Source organism: Sitophilus oryzae, unplaced genomic scaffold (genome assembly GCF_002938485.1).
Source record: "Sitophilus oryzae breed Bouriz unplaced genomic scaffold, Soryzae_2.0 scaffold_1181_pilon_pilon, whole genome shotgun sequence".
Lineage (NCBI taxonomy): Eukaryota > Metazoa > Arthropoda > Insecta > Coleoptera > Curculionidae > Sitophilus > Sitophilus oryzae.
Window position 1 is genome coordinate 1,642,676 of NW_022145817.1, and position 21,265 is coordinate 1,663,940.

General features: G+C 31.7%; 1 protein-coding gene across 1 annotated transcript in view; it reads right to left on the reverse strand.

The window, feature by feature from the left end:
- LOC115891461 (tumor necrosis factor receptor superfamily member wengen) overlaps window positions 1–17,796 on the reverse strand; it is a 228,457-nt gene extending 210,661 nt beyond the window's left edge. Inside the window, exon 1 of the mRNA XM_030911913.1 lies at window positions 17,550–17,796. Within this exon, the coding sequence (XP_030767773.1) occupies window positions 17,550–17,573 (24 nt within the window). The 5' untranslated portion in view covers window positions 17,574–17,796. The remainder of the gene's footprint in view (window positions 1–17,549) is intronic.
- Window positions 17,797–21,265: the final 3,469 nt, after the last annotated feature.

The following is a 21,265-nucleotide window of genomic DNA, read 5'->3' on the forward strand; positions in this document are numbered from 1 at the left end:
TGTGGTCCATCTATTGTCCGTTCTTCTCGCCAGGTGTCCTGCTCATTAGTGATGACGCTTTGGAACAGGATCTGTTATTTTCGAAACAGGTTTGTTTTGGAACTGGCTTGGAACAGGTTTATGTGCTATCCTATACCAGTTCCAGTTCCAACTGTTCCAGCTGTTTCAAAACACTACAACTTAAATTAAATACTTAAAGAAATAAATTCTTGGAATTGTTTAAATTATGTTATCTACTATATTTGTGATACTAGATTCTTAATAGTGTATTTTTCAAAATTAGATAATTATATATTATATTGCATTTGGCAACATTGCCAGTACGTTTTTTTGATGGTAAGAAATTCTCTTCGCCTATTCTGTTTACATTAAAAAACTCGGCGTAAAAAATGTATACATACCGACAAAGGAACCGCTTGTTTTTATTATCTAGGAATGTAAGTTGTTTTTATTTTATATATGTATTTTACTATTTTACATATATAAAATAGTAAATATTAGATATTCTTTTCATTCTGTATTTTTAAATATTGATTTCCTATTTAAAATTTATAATAAAAATTTAGTTGAATTTTAATTAAATATATCAAATATCGGCAACGCTGCGAAAACCGCCACCCTTGTTTTTTTTACATCTATGCACTATATTAGTGCACTCGCACTCAATCTCGATAATATAACGCCAAGCGACCGCGTCGCTAAAGCGATATACAGTACGCCTGTCCGTGCTGTAGCTACGGGGTATCCGTGAGAGGGGAAACGATATTCTCTCGATGTTTTTCGTAAAAAATTAGATTACGCGTCCCATCAATAAAAAATCGACAAATTTGCAAGTAGCCAATAAAATGAGTGGGCGGAGCGATTTGCGGTGACGTACTCGTCAAATCGACGTATAAAATATATTGCTGTTTATTTAAATGTTTTTTGTCCGCATTCCTTTCATAAACACAGATCCAGCAGATGTACTGTACTACCTCGTTTCTCAACTGAAACTAGTTCTTTTTACTTAACTGTTCCAAGTCCCTAACTGTTCCAAGCGCTAAACTGTTCCAAGCCCTAAACTGTTTCAAGTCCCAACCTGAACAGTGGGACTTGGAACAGTTTGAGACTTGGAACAGTTTGCGCCCTGGAACAGTTTAGGGCTTGGAACTGTTTGAAACAGTTAAGTAAAAAGAACTGGTTTGAGTTGATAATCGAGGTCGTATATCGGTTTCGCTAGTCTAGCCAAGTCTAGCGCACGCGACCGTTCAGGTGTTATCTGTTATCGGGATACAGGGGCATAAAAAATAAGTGTGGCTGTTGCCGTTATTTAAAATATTTAATTAAAATTCAACTAAATTCTTATTATAAATTTATAATAATTTTTTTAAATATTTTATTTTTTTAATGTAAACAGAAACAAAATAGGTAAGCTTGCGATGTTGCCAAATGCAATATAATTATCGCATTATAGTTTTTTTTGAAAAATACACTGTAAGAACAGTCGGTTATTGTTTTGTATTATAAATATAGTAGATATTAAAAAAATTAAACTCTTCCAAGAATTTACTTTTTAAGTATATAACAAAATTATAAATCCATATTTATTCATTAGTGCTTATACAGGGTGGATCTTAAATAAGTGCACATATTTTTAGGGGTTGTATATTTCGATTCTCATGAGTTTTTTTCGGGAAAACATGCGTTTGAAAAGTTTATATTTTTCGAAAATTTGATAGTTTTTTTTTTAATTTTTAGTTAAAAAACATTATATCTTGGTAATATAGCAACATAGATAGTAGATTAAATTTAGAGAAAACAGAAAAATCCCCAGTAGTTCTCATTATTTAAGCAAAAAATATTCTTTTATATAAATTTAAAAAGAAAAATAGCAACCGAATCAGAATGACGCAAGTACGGTATTAATTTTCGTTTTGGAACAGTTTGGAACTGGAACAGGTTTCTTGGAACAGGTATCTTTTGCAACTGGAACAGCTTGTACCTGTTATTGAAAAATCGCTGTTCCGGCCATGACTACTGCCCATTGCCATTTTTGGGATTTGACTCTGTGAATGACATCTATTACCTGAGTCTTTTATGTATCCACTCCATTCTTTTACGGTTTCTTGGATATTCCCAGCATATTTCGTTCCATTGAGCGTTGTGCGACCTGTAGTGTCCTTATAATGTCCGTTTTAAGTGTCCAGGTTTCGCATGAATAGGTCATGACTTATACACATTGGTCGAATGGAATGAAAACTTCTGGAGCATATTCTGCAGATAAAAATAGCTAAACAAGTTCGTATAAATGTATGTCCTAAAACTTTTACTTTGATTCGGACCACCCTGTATATTAGATATACCTTAGATTATCTTTCTTTCTAAAAATCTCACTTTGTTTAGCTTCACTGTTAGGCGGTACAAATGTAGCCGGATTATCTGGTATTTAATTAAACGTAATATTTAAGCATTATTTGGTGGAAGAGTTATGTTTGATTTAATTGAGCACATACTGTAGAAATATGTTGAACGCGGTATTTGATTTAATTTAATAATTACTGTAGTTAATGAACGGAACTAGTGGTGGCTTAATTAAACTGGATGCAGTATTACACAAAAGTCTTTGATCTAATGAAATATTCTCATTAAGAATATACAGGATCTTGCATGCAATAGTGCGTCAGGCATCCATAGATATAAATATAAGTGCAAGTATTTTAACTAGTAGTATAGTTCAACCCCAGAAACACTCCTATGAGGTTTGTTTCGCGAAAAAAAAATTGAAAATTCGGAATGTATGGAAATTTTGTTAGTTTTTAGTTAAAAACATAATTTCTTGATAATATAGCAACATAGGTAATAGATTAAATTTACAAACTCAAAATTTTAGCAAAAAATAATTGTTCTTTTTTTGGAAATTTTCAAAGTAAAATAATTCCGTTATTTTGGACTTATTTGAAAAACAATAAAGAGAAAATATGTTTCTTTTATCGAGATCTACCACTCCTTAAAATACTTGCACTTATTTCTGGGACACCCTGTATGGAAAAATATGTCACTTAAACAGGGTGTCTCAGAAAACTGCTAGCCACTGGGACGGATTTTTTTAAACGGAACGCCCTGCATATTGGGATTCTTTTGCCAATTCCAAATACACTTGATATAACAAATCCTCTGGGTCTATTTCTAATGGTATTTGAAATATGGACATTTGAAAAATGGCAATTTTCCTTCTTTTACCTATTCCAAACGACAAAACATTGTGTCCCTGTCTGTTTCTCCAGTAGACATCCTGTTTTCCCTGATCCAGAGTTACTAAGGACCATACAAATTTTCATATTTTATATTTTTCTCAAAAACGGTAAGAAAATTTGGGAAAGTAAAAAATGGAATTAGCTGTTTCAAAACAAGCAAAAATGTTTAAAAACAATGCATTTTTCTAAAAGTGTTAATAACAAAAAAGCTTTCCTCTTGTAAAAACGATCCGGGTACGTATTATTGCAATAACTCGCTGACGATCAAAAGATAGTTACGCAAAGCGTTTTCTTTCATGAGCTTCTCTGTGACTAAGAAGTCCCGATACGTGATGTTATCTCTCTTCCTCATTACTTTGTTGCCTCTTTGAGTTGTCTTTGTTAACTGAGTTGCAGTGAACAATTCTTCTCCATTGCGTTCTATTCTATATCCTGCATGCTTATCTCCTTTAAGTTATCATGGAAAATATCCTTATACCTTCCCCTTACCGTCTAGCTCACCGTAAAGACGAGATTTCGGTAGGCGGTTTTCTTGCATTCTGCATATGTAACCAGCCTATCTTAAACAGGACTTAAGAAATCATGACTTCAGCGCTCTTGTAGCTAGCTTGTTCAAGGACCGATACGTTTGAGACGTGGTGGTACCATTTGATTCTTAACAGTTGTCTAAGGTGTCCCTGTTGCAACTTATTTAATGCGTTCGTATATATCTACGCTACTTCACCCATGTATTCACCCATGTTTCGCTTCCATATAACATGATAGGGATTATTATTGCTCAGTACACCGCAAGTTTCATTTTTGAGCTCAAGTCATGCCAGAATGTTCTTGAGGCTCTCCTAATTCTGTGCCTTTTGCAAAATGAAATTGCCACCGAGTACATAAAATTAAGAAAATCTTCAAAGAAATTTTATTCGATGAATGTTCAAATTTCTTTGGTAATACATTTGCTCTTCTACTAAATTGCATGCGAAATAAACGGACCAATGCCATCCCAAAAATAGACCTGGAGAAATCCGAATGAAACTTCTCTCGAGTCGAGACCATGGCCAGACAGAAGAGATAGATATCCTTGGGATAAGTCATACATCGGCACGCTTACACGCCAGATTTAGTGCAACGTGTTTTTTTAGTCTCTCTTTTATTTTCTCTTTTTTTTTGTTGTTTGAGATATTTTACTTCTGGTTTTCATTTGGCAGTATGGAACTAAGAGAAATTATATTAGCAAATTAATATTACATATTTATGAGTGATATATAGATATAAATCAAACCAAATAAACTTTTAGTCACGTGATTAAGCTTGACCGGCACAGCGTTGCCCATTTTTACATATTTTCTTTTAGACAAAATATTTTAGGAAACAAAAATAAATTAATTATAAATATGCAGGGTGAGTTTTCTACGATTTTCTCTATGGGTATCTCGGAAACTACTGGAGATAGAGAGTTCGTTAAATTGGGAAAGAATTGCAGTTTTGTAGGGTCGTAAATCTCATTAAGGATGATGTGATTATATCCAACTTCTATATGAAAACTTTTTGTCAAAAATAAATTATAATGGAATTAGGGAACATTTTTAAAATAGCCGAAATTTGTTTTTTTCGAAATATCTAGTAAGCCATGAACTTTTTCAAAAATCTGAAAGGCGCATATTTATGGCTCCACAAAACTGCAATTCTTTCCCAATTTAACCGACTCTCTATCTCCAGTAGTTTCCGAGACACCCATAGAGAACATCGTAGAAAACTCACCCTGTATAAACAGTTATTATATTTACATCAACAAAACTCACCTCTTTAACAGCACTTAAGGGACATAAAGGGCCATTACTACCGCTTTCCCGTTCAAAATATTCTAATAAGGTTGCGATAATTTTGTTTGCAACGGCTATTAATCTATCTTGTACAGGGTGTCCCACTAAGAATAGCTCTCGGCTGTATCTCGGAAAGTATTAGCCGTAGGAGCTGCGGAAAAAAATATTTATAACTAAAGAGGCTATGAGAAATTGCTAGAAATTATTTTCAAGTTTGTAGGACGACCGCTAGGGGGCGCAACTGCAACAAAAAATAAGAAAATGGAGTTTTTACACAATTTTGCCTAGATAAGGTGTACTATAAGTAACAGCTTCATAATCTTCAGTAAATTTTGAATATTTTTTATTAGAGCCATTTTCCCCTATCTACCAAAATAAAGTGGTGGGGGAAGGTTAGATCTGTTTTTATTTGAAAATTAATAACTCTGGACTGGATGATCGGAAGGGGGCTCATTTAAAAGAGCATTTCTTACTCTATATTATACCGTATAAACAATAATAATAAGCTTTTGAACGTAGACACAAGGGGGCGTTGTCTTACAATTTAACAAACATTGCGCGTTTTATTCAAAAAAATAAAATGCAATAGTGTATGTAATTTTATCTGATCGTAAAGAGTAGTAAAAGCTTAAAAAGTCAGCGAAAACCGCATCTTGATATCTTCTTTCAAACCGAAGATATTAACAAATAATATAATATATAATTATAATAAATACCAAAAAATAAGCCTTTAATTACCTTATTTTTACAACACGGTATCAGTAACCCTCTTGATTATGCCCATTCTAACAAAAAATATGATAGAAACAGTTAGTTTATTTTAAAATCGACGAAATACCAGAATACCATAATACCAGAAGTATTAATATCTAATAATTAAGATATTAATAACAGTGGACAAGAAACGATGATTCAGTTAGGCTTTGGAAAAAAGTTGCTTTTGACGTAATAGTATAAACGTCAAATTGTTATTAGATCAACATTTTGATAGTCTGAGCAGCGTTTTTTATCTTTTGATTGCTTTTTCAAAATGCCAACAACTTCAACTACTTCAAATAATAAAAGCAATAAAAAACGCTGCTAAGGCTATCAAAATGTTGATCTAATAACAATTTGACGTTTATACTATCACATCAAAAGCAACTTTTTTTCAAAGCCTACCATGATTTCACTGAATCATCGTTTCTTGTTCACTGTTATTAATATCTTAACTATTAGATATTAATACATCTGGTATTATATGATATTCTGGTATTTCGTCGATTTTAAAATAAACTAACTGTTTTTATCTTATTTTTTGTTAGAATGGGCATAATCAAGAGGGCTACTGATAATAAATATAATTAAGAGCTTATTTTTTGGTATTTATTATAATTTTGCTAATATTTTCGGTTTGAAAGAAGATATCAAAATGCGGTTTTCGCGGACTTTTTAAGCTTTCCGATCTCTTTCTTTCTCTTACTACTCTTTCCGATCAGCTAAAATTACATATACTATTGCATTTAATTTTTTTGAAAAATCGCGCAATGTTTGTTAAATTGTAAGACAACGCCCCCTAGCGTCTATGTTCAAAAGTTTATTATTATTGTTTATATGGTATAATATAGAGTAAGAAATGCTCTTTTAAAGGAGCCCACGCTTGTTGGATTCCGATCATCCAGTCCAGAGTTATTAATATTTACATTACAGTTTACAAATTACATATACTATTGCATTTAATTTTTTTGAAAAAACGCGCAATGTTTGTTAAATTGTAAGAAAGCGCCCCCTAGCGTCTACGTTCAAAACCTTATTATTATTATTTTTGTGGTATAATATAGAGTAAGAAACGCTCTTTTAAACGAACCCTCGCTTGTTGGATTCCGATCATCCAGTCCAGAGTTATTAATGTTTAAATAAAAACAGATCTAACCTTCCCCCACCACTTTATTTTGGTAGATAGAGGAAAATGGCTTTAACAAAAAATATTCAAAATTTACTAAAGATTATAAATCTATTACTTATAGTACACCTTATCTAAGCAAAATTGCGTAAAAACTCCATTTTCTTATTTTTTGTTGCATTTGCGCCCCCTAGTGGTCGTTCTACAAACTTGAAAATAATTTCCAGCAATTTCTCATAGCCTCTTTAGTAATAAATATTTTTTCCCGCAGCTCCTACGGCTAATACTTTCCGAGATACAGCCGAGAGCTATTCTTAGTGGGACACCCGGTACACTTCGCACTAAAAGAGGTTCTAAAAAGAACAATGTTCGATTGCAAAGTCTGTAGTAGAAAATTTTTAAGCTTAAAGTATCAAAACATAATTCATTTAAACCAAAAACTCCTACCACCAAAATCCCCAGCGGGAAATTTAAATTCCAGTTAGTCAACCCGGCGCCGAATATGTCCATGGTTTGGCAACAATGAATTTAAAAATCGCGCCATCGATTACGTAACTAAATGTTTAATTTGTATCGAATTTATAGTAGGAAATTACTGTAATAAATATATTTGAAAAATCGTTGTAGCGGCATCGATATCTGCAACGTCAAACTTGAAAAGAGTTTGCAGTCAATATATTCAAAAAGACGTTGATAGTACGTCATTTATTCGAAACGACCCATGCGAAAGAATACGGAGACGGAGAACTGACTCGAGTGACTAGGGTATATTTTAGGAGCCGTGTTATCTATACTACACCAGATGGAACTCACTTGCGGTGTGTACACATTTTAATATTTTATGAAGAATGCCTCACTGGTCGTCTGTATTTGTTACTCCCTTCAGGTAGAAAGAAGCGATTTTTAATATTTAACAGCTCTTGAATGCCCTCCATGAAACTCCATTTTCTTCGTCTTTTTTCTGGATTATATTCTAAAGTATATTCTACTGCAAAAAATCTGTTTATACCTTAATTTCTACTTTTAGCTGTTAAAATAGTAAAACATATTTGTACCTAATAATAGATGCTTTTTGTACTTCGGCATTGGTGAAGATAAAATGGGTTGCAAGCCTGTTTAAAAGCAATAAAAATGTTTAAAAGCTCAAACCTCGCGAAATAAAAGACAAAGAGTAGTACACCATCTGACTACAAAGTATTCTTACACATTTTCTTCCTGATAATAAAGAATAAACAGCAATATACTGAAACATTCCTTGGATATATAGTACAATATAATCGAAAAAACGGCGTCAGCGAAGGCTATTAAATGGAGATCAATGTCATTTTATATGTAAAATATATGGGGAATGCCATCGATCGTCATTTCCATGCCAACTGAATGCGATATTAGTATAATTATTGTATATGTCAATTTTTATTATATTTATTTTTCAATCATGGTAATTCACTAAAATTTTCACCTACCTATTTTAGGGAAAAGAAAAAATACCTTTTAGAGTAAAACGTAAAACGAGCCAACCACAATTCAGTAAAACAATTATTTAAATTACAAATGGCTAGTTTTACTAATCATGTATCAAAGAATGAAATCGAAATGCTATTCATAGCCTTTCAAAAAGACTTCAAAGCATAAGACTTCAAAAAAAAATCAACCGTCAAACAAATTAACCATTTTAGAACAAGTAAATATTTTTATGAATAATGCTTTTTTCTCAAAATGTCATTAATAAAAAAGTTTTTCCTCGTGTAAAGACAATCCGGAGACATACTGTATATTTTATTTAAATTAAACTGCCAACAATAAAGTCTGCAATATATAATATTCAATCGATTCGTTATTATTTATGATTGTACAGGGTGAGTCAACAATAGAGTAAAGTCCATTATCTCATTTGTTTCGAGGTTTACAAAAAAATATTAAATATAAAAGTTATAGGGACGGTTAAGATACACATTTTAAAATTATTATAGAGTATACAGGGGGCTTCAAAAAAGTGTAGCGACTATAACATATGTTTTTTTAAATGCAATACCCTATTTTTTATTTTATTTTTAGATTCTGCATAAAATTCCATAACTTTTATATATAATGTTATATACCTAAAACTAATAGTTTTAGTAATATTTAAATTTGTTTAAACAAATGTTAGATTGCAGTGTGGTAAAAAATTGTCAGTGATGGCATTGTTTCTGAAGTTGGACAACTAAAATTTGGAAGAAGAATTTTATAGAGACATAGAAAAAGACCTATGTAAAGATATTTTCGTTAGATGCTACAGGGTGTTCAAAATATATTTATGAATTTCAACTACATAAAATTAAGAAATTTCAAATTTTTTAAATGGTACATCCTATATATTATCATTTTTTCTGATAGATTCTACAAAACTCTTCAACTTTTATTAAGTATATCATATAGCTATTTTTAATAGTTTGCGATTTATTCCAATTTTTTCTATTTTTACCCATATTTTTAATACAATTACGCTCTAACATCATAGTTACCATGACAAAAAGTAATAATTATAAAAGTTTCCGGTTTTTTAAGCAAGTTAAGAACAAAATTTGAATTTTAGTAATTTGTTGTAATAAGTATAAATGGTAGAGATAATAGTTACAGATTTTCCTGAAATGAATTATATAGTCAGTGTGACTGATCTACACGAACAAGCCAAGAAAAACATATTTTTTATTTCAGTACAATATGTTATATAGTACTTTACTAAGTAGTATTAATATAAGTATAATAGATGTAGATTATCTAGAAAACATCTTCAGTGTGTAATAGGACGGTTTCGCGGCAGTAGTAATATTGGCTTTACCAAATGAATTATGAACCAGAATTACTGCGAGAAAAATATTTACTGTATGTCCAAAAAAAATCCTATATCAGTAGTCTTCAACAATTTATTATTAGGTAATCTAGTATTACTTTAATCTGTGGCTATTCGTCCCTACGAATAATCCAAGTGTTATCTATCATAATATAGAAATAGGTACACCAAGAAATTCACGACTGCGATTTTAGTTTATTTGAGTAAAGTTAATTAATTTTGACTAATACCAACAATTGTAACTAATTATTAAGCTACTTGTTAAAGATAAGTAATAAATAGTTTGTTTTGTCGTGGCAACTATGATTTTATAGGGTAAATGTATTAAAAATATGGGTAAAAATAGAAAGAATTGGAATAAATCGCAAACTATTAAAAATAGGTATATGACATACTTAATAAAAGTTAAAGAGTTTTTTAAAATCTACCAGAAAAAATGATAATATATAGGGTGTCCCATTTAAAAAATTAGAGATTTTTTAATTTTAAGTAGTATATTTTGAACACCCTGTATCATTTAACTAAAATATCTTTACATATATCTTTTTTTTCATCTCTATAAAACTCTCCTACCAAATTTTGGTACTCTAACTTCAGAAACAATGGTACCACTGACAATTTTTTATCACACTGCAATTTAACATTTGTTTAAACAAATTGAAATATTACAAAAACTATTAATTTTAGGTATATAACATTATATACAAAAAAATTATAAAATTTTACGCAGAATCTAAAAATAAAAAATATAGTGTTGCATTTAAAAAAACATATGTTTGTATACTTTGTATACTCTATAATAATTTTAAAATATGTATCTTAACCTTCCCTATAACTTTTATATTTAATTTTTTTTGTAAAGCTCGAAACAAATGAGATAATGGACTTTACTCTATCGTTGACTCACCCTGTACAACCAATACCAGAAATTGTTTTTAAAAGCGTTAGGAAAGATTACCTTTGGCAATAACATCTGGCCATATCGATATATTTTTGGAACAACTATGTATTTAAAATAGAGGTTTAAAATATTTTTTGGCTTGGGTTCATTCATCCAGTGCTCATTACTGGACATTTCTCATACACTAATTTGTTTTACTTTAGTTAAAAATTTAAAAATACACGACGACCAAAGAACACTAGTTTTAGTTTACCACAATACAACACAGTAAAACACTTTATTTTGGAATGTGGATGCAAGTTTTGCTAATCATGTTAGTATCATCAACTGACGATTAAAACCATAATCTTGTTTAGACGTTTGGATTTACCCGGATTTTTTGGATGTATCAGGGACGGTTCGCCCGGAATTTGGTATACTAATTGGAAAAAGAATTTAACTTTGTTGAATATTTTAATCGGTATACGATTACCACACGGGGCGTATACAGGAATTTTTGTTAGGAGGTTGTATCTTATAGTTTACTAGCGTGTACCAGCGACTTCGTTCGCGTCAAATTAATCATTTGTAATGGTGATGATAAAGCAAAGCAAAAATTGCCATTAATATACAAACTGGATAACATTTTCTCATATTTATGTCAGCATGAGAAAAAACAATATGGCGATATTATTATATAACTTGGTAATATTTGAGGGGTAGTTTCATCTCTTTGGAATTTGACTTTCGAAAAATCCGTTTGCCAAAAATAAGTTTTTTACGTCAAGCAGTTTAAGCAGAATCGTGGTTAGAAATTACCCATCTTTTTGGAACACCCTGTATGATTTTTTAAAAATTTCTAAATATGTAAAAAAACAAATAAATAATGCTTGTCCAAACGTTTTCCCCGAAAGACTAACCGTTTTTAAATAACAAATATTGTAATATTTAGGGGCGTTTTCACCCCCTGGAATTTGAGATTCGAGAAATTCCTCCTTATCGAACCTCTACACCCCACAGTCAATCCGTTTGCCAAAAATCAGCTTTAAACGTCAAGCAGTTTAAGCAGAATCGTGATTACTCCATGGTCATATTTTATGAAACACCCTGTATAAATTTATAAAAATTTTAAAATATGTAAAACAACTAAATAAAATATACGTGTTTTTCCGAAAAACTCACCGGTTTTTAAATAAAAAATATTTTAATATTTGAGGGATAGTTCACCCCCTTAGAATTCGAGTTTCGAAAAACCCCTTCTTATCTAACCTCTACACCCTAAAGTCAATCTGTTTTCCAAAAATCAGCTTTTTACGTCAAGCGCTTTAAACAGGATCGTGATTAATCAATGACCAGATTTTTCGAAACACCCTGTATACATTTTTAAAAAATCTTAAAATATGTAAAAAACAAAATAAAACATACGTGTTTAAGCGTTTTTTCGGAAACTTGACCGTTTTTTAAATAAAAAATATTGTAATATTTGAGGGGTGGTTTCACCCTCTTGGAACTGGAATTTCGAAAAATCCCTTCTTATCGAACCTCTACACTCTAAAATCAACCTGTATGCCAAAATTGAGCTTCTTACGTTGAGTGGTTTGAGCAGGATCGTGATTAATCAGTATGTCAGTCACTTAAGGATTTTATATATTAGTATATATGTATAGTCAAGCAGCCTTAAGAGGCGATCAAATCAGTACCCATCAATTCGAAGTTGGTCACAGAATGCCTATACTAGGGAAGCTGAACAAATTAGGCAAAGAAATTCTGGGTGCCAGTACTGCCAGTCCACCAAAGGATAGAAGGTAATAAATAAGCAAACGGTCTAGCTAAAAACTTGTCTGCAACAACTAAAAAGAGACTTGGAAGACCATTGGTGGAGTCAGTTCTTTGCTATGGTTCAGAGCTTGGGACTCTGAGTGCAGACACGAAGCGCAAAATCCAAGTTGTTGAAATGGACTACCTTAGAAGAAGCGCAGGTATATCTAGGATGAAAAAAAGACAAACATCGAGGTCAGGCGTATCATGAATGCATCGGAGGAAACAGTACTAGATCGAATCGAAAAATCCAGCTTAAAGTGGTTTGGACGTGTTCTGCGTATGCCGGAGAACAGGTGAGCAAAAAAAGTTTTTCAATGGGCTCCCCAGGGCAGAAGAAAGAGAGGTAGACCTAGAAAATCCTGGAACAGAACAGTTAAGGAAGCAATGGAAGCTCGAAACCTAGAAGCTGATGACGCTCTAAATCGAGATGTGTGGCGTAGGGTAACGGGAAGGCAGCAATAGGCTGTAGTTGGAAATGAGTATTAAATACTTAAACCAAATCCCGTTTATATACATATATCTGGCTAAAAAACGCTCCACTAAATGGATCAGAACAGTTACGCTTCCCAAGTGGAAACCAACTTAAAGTAGAACTCAAGAACCTGGAAGACTCCACCTGGAATGTGAATGCTCCAATTGTCTATGTCACTCGCAGACATTTCTCAGGTCTGAGACGATCAAAGGTTTTTCTTCATTTAAGTAAGAACAATCATTGGATTATCGCGGGGTTTTTAACAGGACACTATCTACTCAATGAACAACTCAGTAAATTGATTACTGAGTGCGCTGAGACCACAACCATTCGTGCGATAAACATTGATACGACTGATATCGGAGATGGAAAACCGTCTGAGATACCGGCTTTTGTGGCCTGAATGCCTCGGTTGTATGATGAGTTATAACGAATAAATTTAAACTGTTTTCAACTTATTCTGGGGGTCATAAATAAATGATGTTAAGCTATTTGTCCTTTACATAACCCACATGCATATATAGATATACACAACTTGAGCTTCCACAGTGAGTAAATTAATCGTATAATAACACTTACAAGAAGTTTTATTAACTCCGAGATTAACTCTATATCGTTGTATTAAAGAAAATATTTGATGTTAACTCTTAATGCTTCCCGATATGCTTTCCTAATGTATTAAATATGTATTATACAGGGTGGTCCGAACTGTATTCCGGAAACTTCGGCAGCATATTCTGCAGATAAAAATAAGTAAAAAAGCTCGTATAAATGTATGTCCTAAAATGCTAGGTTTCGGAGATACAGGGTGTAGAAGTTTCATTTTTATTTTAACTTTTTCCAAATAATTTCTGAAGTAACGTCAATATTTGGCTGAAAATCGGTGTCTGGAAGTTTTTTGACATGAAAAATTCGATTTTGATGTCAATATGACTCCTACTAGTAGAGGGCGCCACCTACTTATTTTTTAACTGGCTGAAGAGTAATAACTTTATGTCCGTACCTGTATAAAACTACTGAGTAAAAAAATATACATTCATGACGTTTTTTATGTAAAAAAGGTCTCTTGGTAAAAATCGCTACGAGTAATAGTTTTCAAGATATTTGGAATCAAAATTATCAATACCTATCATAATTGACATAAATTAAACATGTCGACTAAATAGTTATTAGACTGAAATCATAAATTTGAAATTTTTTTTGTGCCAAAAGTCAATAGAAACTGTTTTAACATTGTTATTAATTAAAAAAAATAAAAATTTCTCAAATTTATTATTTCAATGAAATACTACCTACTCAACGTGTTTATTTTTCGTAATAATAACATGTATTGACTATTTCCATTCTAAATATCTTGAGAACGGTTGCTCGTAGCGATTTTTACAAAGAGATATTTTTTGCTTGAAAAGTCACAGAGATGTATATTTTTTTTCTCGGTAGTAGGAGTCATATTGACATCAAAATCAAATTTCTCATATCAAAAAACTCCCAAACACCAATTTTCATCCAAATATTGACGTTACTTCAGAAATTATTTGCAAAAAATCGAAATAAAAATGAAACTTCTACACCCTGTATCTCTGAAACTAAGCATTTTAAGACATATATTTATACGAAATTTTTTACTTATTTTCATCTGCAGAATCTGCTTCGGAAGTTTCCGGAATACAGTTCGGACCACCCTGTATATCGCTAGTTTCGACATTGTTTGTTCTGAAACATGAAATGTAAAAAACTTTTTTTTTATAAATCAAACGGTATGATATCTGCTTATTATATGTATAATTAATTTTCTTTTGTTTAATATTCATAACATTTACCCATATTCAATTTTCAGCAGTAAAGGACATCATTACCATTTCTATCCACCATGCGATAAAAAAAAATATTGACAAATATGGTTTGAATATGAAGATCGCTGTCATTTTATGTGTAAAATTATATGGAGGTTGTCGTCGATCCTCATCTCCTAGCCAATTTGGTGCCTGTTTTTCGATCATACTATAATTATGTACCTACCTTAAAATCAAAAAACTCTGCTATCAAACAGACTTTGAACTTAGACGTTAGGAATTAAACATATTCCAATGTTATTTCTCACTGGATTATTTCATTTCATCTTATGTCTTTTTCAAAATTATCACATATTATCTTTCTGAACCTATTCAGTTTCCTAATATTTTTAACCCGACAGATGAATAATTAATCTTGATGAAAAATCCTTTTTTTATTTTAAAGTAAATAAAAAATAAACATAAACGTCAATCACTCAAAAATTTTGACGAGCGCATTAATTTTACAGGCTAGTCAATTAATCAAATGAGCATTGGTCCACAACATGTTCGATTTTATAGTGTTCCACGAAATGGATATACAGATTTATGTTTTATATTTTTTTCTTTTTTCATCATCTTATGTTTTATGTAAATACAGGGTGCGTTTCCTACGATGTTCTCTATAGGTATCACGGAAACTACTGGAGATATAGAGTCGGTTAAATAGGGAAAGAATTGCAGTTTTGTGGGGTCATAAACATGCGCCTTTCAGATTTATGAAAAAGTTTATGGCTTACTAGATATTTTGAAAAAAACAAATTTTACGGCTATTTTAAAAATTGTCCCTAATTCCATTATAATCTATTTTAGACAAAAAGTTTTCAGATAAAAGTTGTAGATAATCACATTCTTAATGAGATTATGTCCTCCGTTTTTTTCTAAAGCCTGTCATTTTTGACATATGACACAAACATATGTTTTTTTTTAAATGGAAACCATAGTTGGCCATGACTTCATAAAAAGCGCCATTTTTTAAGCTTTTTGGAGATATAAACTATAATATGTTTCTTTCGAAAAATTACTGAATTATAGACAATTCTTGTAATTTTTAAACAATTTCACTTAGTTAGCCATGGAAACAAGTTCAATCGTCGTTGCTCTCAGAAATGTGAAACTGTCACATCCAAACTTTATAAATTAAAATAAACAAAAATTGTAAATATGAATTTTTAAAATGAAGAAAAGTGTGTAGGATTATTGGTTCAACTTTTCTTGGCCATACATTTTCGAGGATACGTTGACCGGTGAACGTTACTTACGTTTTTTAAAAAAGTTAAATTTAGATACTTGCGCTTCAATAGAATGGTTCCAACATGACTTTCATTATGACACTCCCCATAATAATAAAAGAAATGTTAAAAATTATTTATATCATAATTATGCAAACTCATGGATAGGAAGAGGTGGACCAATTGCATGGACCTCCTCGATCACCTGACCTATCCATTTTAGATTTTTTTAGGCGGTATGGTTAACAATAAGGGTCACAAAAGAACTTATGAATTTCTATAGAACGAACGGTTGACTACGGCCGGTCGACTTTATTAAACTTCTCCCGTACCGCCTCTTCAAGTGCCTCTCTTAATTCTCATAAAGTTTGGATGTGACAGTTTCACATTTCTGAAAGCAACGACGATTGAACTTGTTTCCATGGCTAACTAAGTGAAATTGTTTAAAAATTATAAGAATTGGCTATAACTTAGTAATTTTTCGAAAGAAACATATTATAGCTTGTATCGCTAAAAAGCTTAAAAAATGGCGCCAACTATGGTTTCCATTTAAAAAAACATATGTTTGTGTCATATGTCAAAAATGACAGGCTTTAGAAAAAAAACGGAGGACACAATCTCATTAAGGATGTGATTATCTACAACTTTTATCTGAAAACTTTTTCTCTAAAATAGATTATAATGGTATTAGGGACAATTTTTAAAATAGCCGAAATTTGTTTTTTTCAAAATATCTAGTAAGTCATAAACTTTTTCAAAAATCTGAAAGGCGCATGTTTATGACCCCACAAACTGCAATTCTTTCCCCATTTAACCGACTCTCTATCTCCAGTAGTTTCCGAGAGAACATCGTAGGAAACTCACCCTGTATATGAAATAAACATAACATTTAGTTTCATATTACTCTACTTAATTGCTTTTACACATAATATTTATCAGAATTCTAGTAGCTAACAATAACAACCTAATTGTTTTAAAATTTACTATACCTGCAGAGTGAATAATAAAGAGGTTTTAGAAACTCTTTCTTTTATTACATTATTCGCAAATTTTGAATTATCGTCAATGGAAAAATTTGAGAGTTTGTCAACTCAACTTGTTCTACTAATTGAAAATTACCACCACTAATTTTGATGTTCTGAATGACCGCCTCCCCCCCTCTGTATCCGCCACTGATCCTGGCCTTTGATCGCCATCCATCAAGAAAAAATATGGTTAGAAATGAAAAGAGTTTATTGTTTTATATAAGCTAATTATTAGGTTTTCTCTATGGATACAACTGTCTGCCGCAAGCTGTTGCTAGGGTTTTCTATTGATTATAATTGTATTTTTCTGTGAATGATCGTAAACCTAAGTATAAAGTATAATTTCAACCACTAATTTCGAATAAAGCTTTAATATTTTTGTAGGTTTGCTTTGCTAAAATTATATATTACATACAGAACATTACAAAACTATAATTAACATAACTGCCGAATACGAATACAGAGAATACGTAAATCATAACATCCGCGCGCGTGTATATTTTGAAGAGGGTTAAAACTTACCCCTAACGCCTTAAGTTCCGCCATGCGTGTAAATATATATCCAAGCCGATCTATCCCAAAAGTAGAACCAAACTGGAAAAAACGGAAACGAACTTTCGCCACATAATACCTCGGACGAGAAGTCCGTCGAGACAGAACTTTGCGCTGCCCAACTTCCGCTAGATTTAAAGCTCCCGCAAAAGCGCGCAACACGCGACTAACGGCCCATTCGCTTTTCAAATTACATCAAAGTCGGCTTCGGAGACGCGCTCGCGATTGCGCACACCGACCGCGTCCAGCATCCGGACGACGCTCGGGAAACGAGGGAAGTTTTTTGCCGCCAAAATAACTTTCTATCGCGTCGTGAAAATAAAAAGCATTCGCGGAAATTCGCTTTAATCGATTAACCGAGTGTGTTTAATCGTCGTTGTATTGTTTTCTACGATGGAAACCGCAGAATGTTTACGCTACTACGGCGACGGTACGTTTCGTAACCATCGACCGGTCAAAAAAGACTATCGGTTTGTGTGGAAAGCCACATACGGTCGGTGGTGCGGCTTAGGTACTTCGGCTGCTACTTCCGTTTCTGACCTTAAGTATTCTAATTAAGTATTCGATTCTGACTGAGTATGAATATTAATGTCCGGTCCGTACTACCGATGTGGAAGTTGGTGAGGTACCATGTGAACATAACGTTTGTTCGATGGGTATATAGAGAGGGGATTTCTGGATTTTGACAAATATGTTAAAGCAAAATAAAAATAGTTATTTATGGTACTAGTGTGTTATCTTACATATAAGTCACGCTGTATACCGGGTGCGTCTCAAAAGTGGCTCACCCCTATAACTTTTTTACTTTTTCAGTTTAAAAAACGAGATTTGGTATATTAGTATATGACATAAATTAGGACTGATTCACGTATTCAATTGTTTTCGGTCAATTCCTGTTTTTTAAATGGCACCCTCGGTATTTTTTTGCTTTATTCGATAGAAAAAACACTCTGAATAGAATGACATATCATATGTCACCTTTTGACATTTGCACATATGGTTTATTTGAAATTATAACATGCGATTCATAATGCAAAGATAACTCAAATATCAAGTATGTGGTATCAAATTATTCGTAAAAAAATGTTTTTTCCAAATATGCTAATGACCCTCGTCCCATTTGAAAAAATTGAGATATGATTAAAAATACGCGATTTAGGCATCTTTTAACCGGTCCGGACAAGACACTAAAAACGTTAGACGATCAAATCTATTTTCCAAGGCTCCTTGATTAAAAATTAGTGTTAATTATTTTATTTAATTTTTGGGTTCTTGGGCCCAAAAAAAAGCATTTACTATAAGGAAAAAATATGTTTAAAATCTTTGGTTTTGAGATACCTACTTAAAGATATTTAAATATGCATGCTACAATAGAATAGATTATTACCACCCTGTACTTTACTTTTCAGAATTAATTTTTGTGCTGAGTTTAAAGGTATATAGAGAAATAAACTTTCTGAAAAATGTTATTGCTTCCTTAAATTTATACAGGGGTGCCAAGAATTTCTGATCTATTTTAATAGTTTATTTTATATAAAAACTTCGTTATTTCAAAGGCAACACCCCGTATTTTTTAAATAAATCGAAGCAGATTCAAATGCTCTTTCCAACTATATTAGGGTTTCCTATACTTATCTAGCTCAGATTTTGAATAAAAAGCGATTTTTAAATAAATGTCTGGTGTCTGGTGTCGCCATGACAATTTTCTAGTAACAGTAACTATCTTCAAAATCGACATTAGTTTATGGACATTATTATTTTGATTAATAACAGTTAGGTTAGGTTAGGTTACTTAAATTTACCCACAATAGGTTAATGAGTAAGTATTCATTATTTTATTAAGAAATATAAAGCAGTATCTGCTGGCAGAACGAATGGATATGTTACTAATGATGATTTTATATTGTGCGGAAAATTGCTTCTTGGTTTCAAGGGCTTATGCTCAAAGATATCCAAATAGGAATCTTCCTGATAAGCGTTCGTTTGAAAAACTACTTGTCCTATTTCGCAGAGCTGGTAGTATGGTTTTAATTTATAGATACCGGGTGCGTCTCAAAAGTGGCTCACCCCTATAACTTTTTTATTTTTTTGAGATAAAAAAACGAGATTTGGTATGTTAGTATATGACATAAATTAGGATTGATTGACATATTCAATTGGTTTCGGTCACTACCTGTTTCGCCGAAAATAACTACAACTTTTGATTTTTAAATGGCACCCTCTGTATATTTTTACTTTATTCAATAGAAAATAGTAAACTTTTGATATTTTCGCCGGAAAAAAAATCGTATTTTAAATTTCAATCTAGAGTGCCATGGCTATTTAATAAATATTATTTGTTAAATTATTGTAGGTGTAAATTAAATAAAAGTAAACTGGTATAAATTTAAATTAGTCCATAAACTAATTTCAATTTTGAAAATAGCTACTGTCATTTTATTGAAAAATTGCTCTTTATTAAAAATCTGAGCTAGATAGGTATAGGAAACCCTAATATAGTTTGAAAGAGCATTTGAATCTGCGCCACCCTATATAAAAAAAAGAAAAACTAACTAACTAATTTTTGCAGTCTACATGTTTGTCAACCTAAAAGAGCTGTAGGACAGTAAAACATAGTATTTTTGACAATACCTACATTCATACGGGTGTTCTTTAATGACATGGTAATATTTACGGGGATGATTCCTGAACATATTCTAAGAAAAAACTTCATATGACTGTGTGTCCTTAACGTCCCAACTTTTGAGATAAAGGGTGGTACATTTTTCTAAAGAATTTTTTTTCCATGGATAAACTCCGATATTATTATAGATATGTTTAAGAAATTTGGTTGATGTACAAACAATTTTATTGTTTCTACCAGTGGCGTCCATACCTGGATTTTCAATTGAATATTTTTTAAGGAAAAAATGGTACTTCTTTTAGAATAAAAATTATGTTCAAAATCCTCATTAATTTCTAAACAATTTTCATTTCCTGATTTCTTTTCGTCAGAAGCATAGTTTTTGTTAAAAAAATAAAAGTCATTTTACTACAGGGTCAAATCACTAAAAATCTGAGGCAGTGACTGTTGTGTAGAAATCTTTTTTGCATCGGCTGGATGGAAATTAAGAGACACAATAAAAAAAATTGTACTCCAAAAAAACAGTTTTATGCATAGAAGACATGTAGAAATTTCGTAAAGATAATTATAATAACCTCAGAGTTATGAAAAAAAGTGATATTTTAGAAAATTTTACCACCCTGTATCTCAAAAGTTGAAATGTTTAGGGCTGACATTCATATGATTTTTTTAAATAGGTCCAGAATCACCCCCTTAAACGTTAACATGTTATTAAGAGACACCAAAAAACACCCTGTATACAGGGTGCTCTGAATTGTATTATTCCGCAGATAACAATAAGTAAAAAAAGTCTTATAAATGTATGTCCTAAAATACTTCGTTTAGGAGATACAGAGTGTATAAGTTTAATTTTTAAATCAATGTTTCCCAATTAATTTCTGAACTAACCTTGATATTTGGATGAAAATTGGTGTCTGGGTGTTTTTTTGACATAATAAATTTGATTTCGATGTCAGTATGACTCCTACTTGTCACTTACATATTTATTAACTGTTTTAAAGATTAATAACTTTTCATCCGTACCTTTATTAATATAATATACATATCCGCCGTTTTTTTTTCG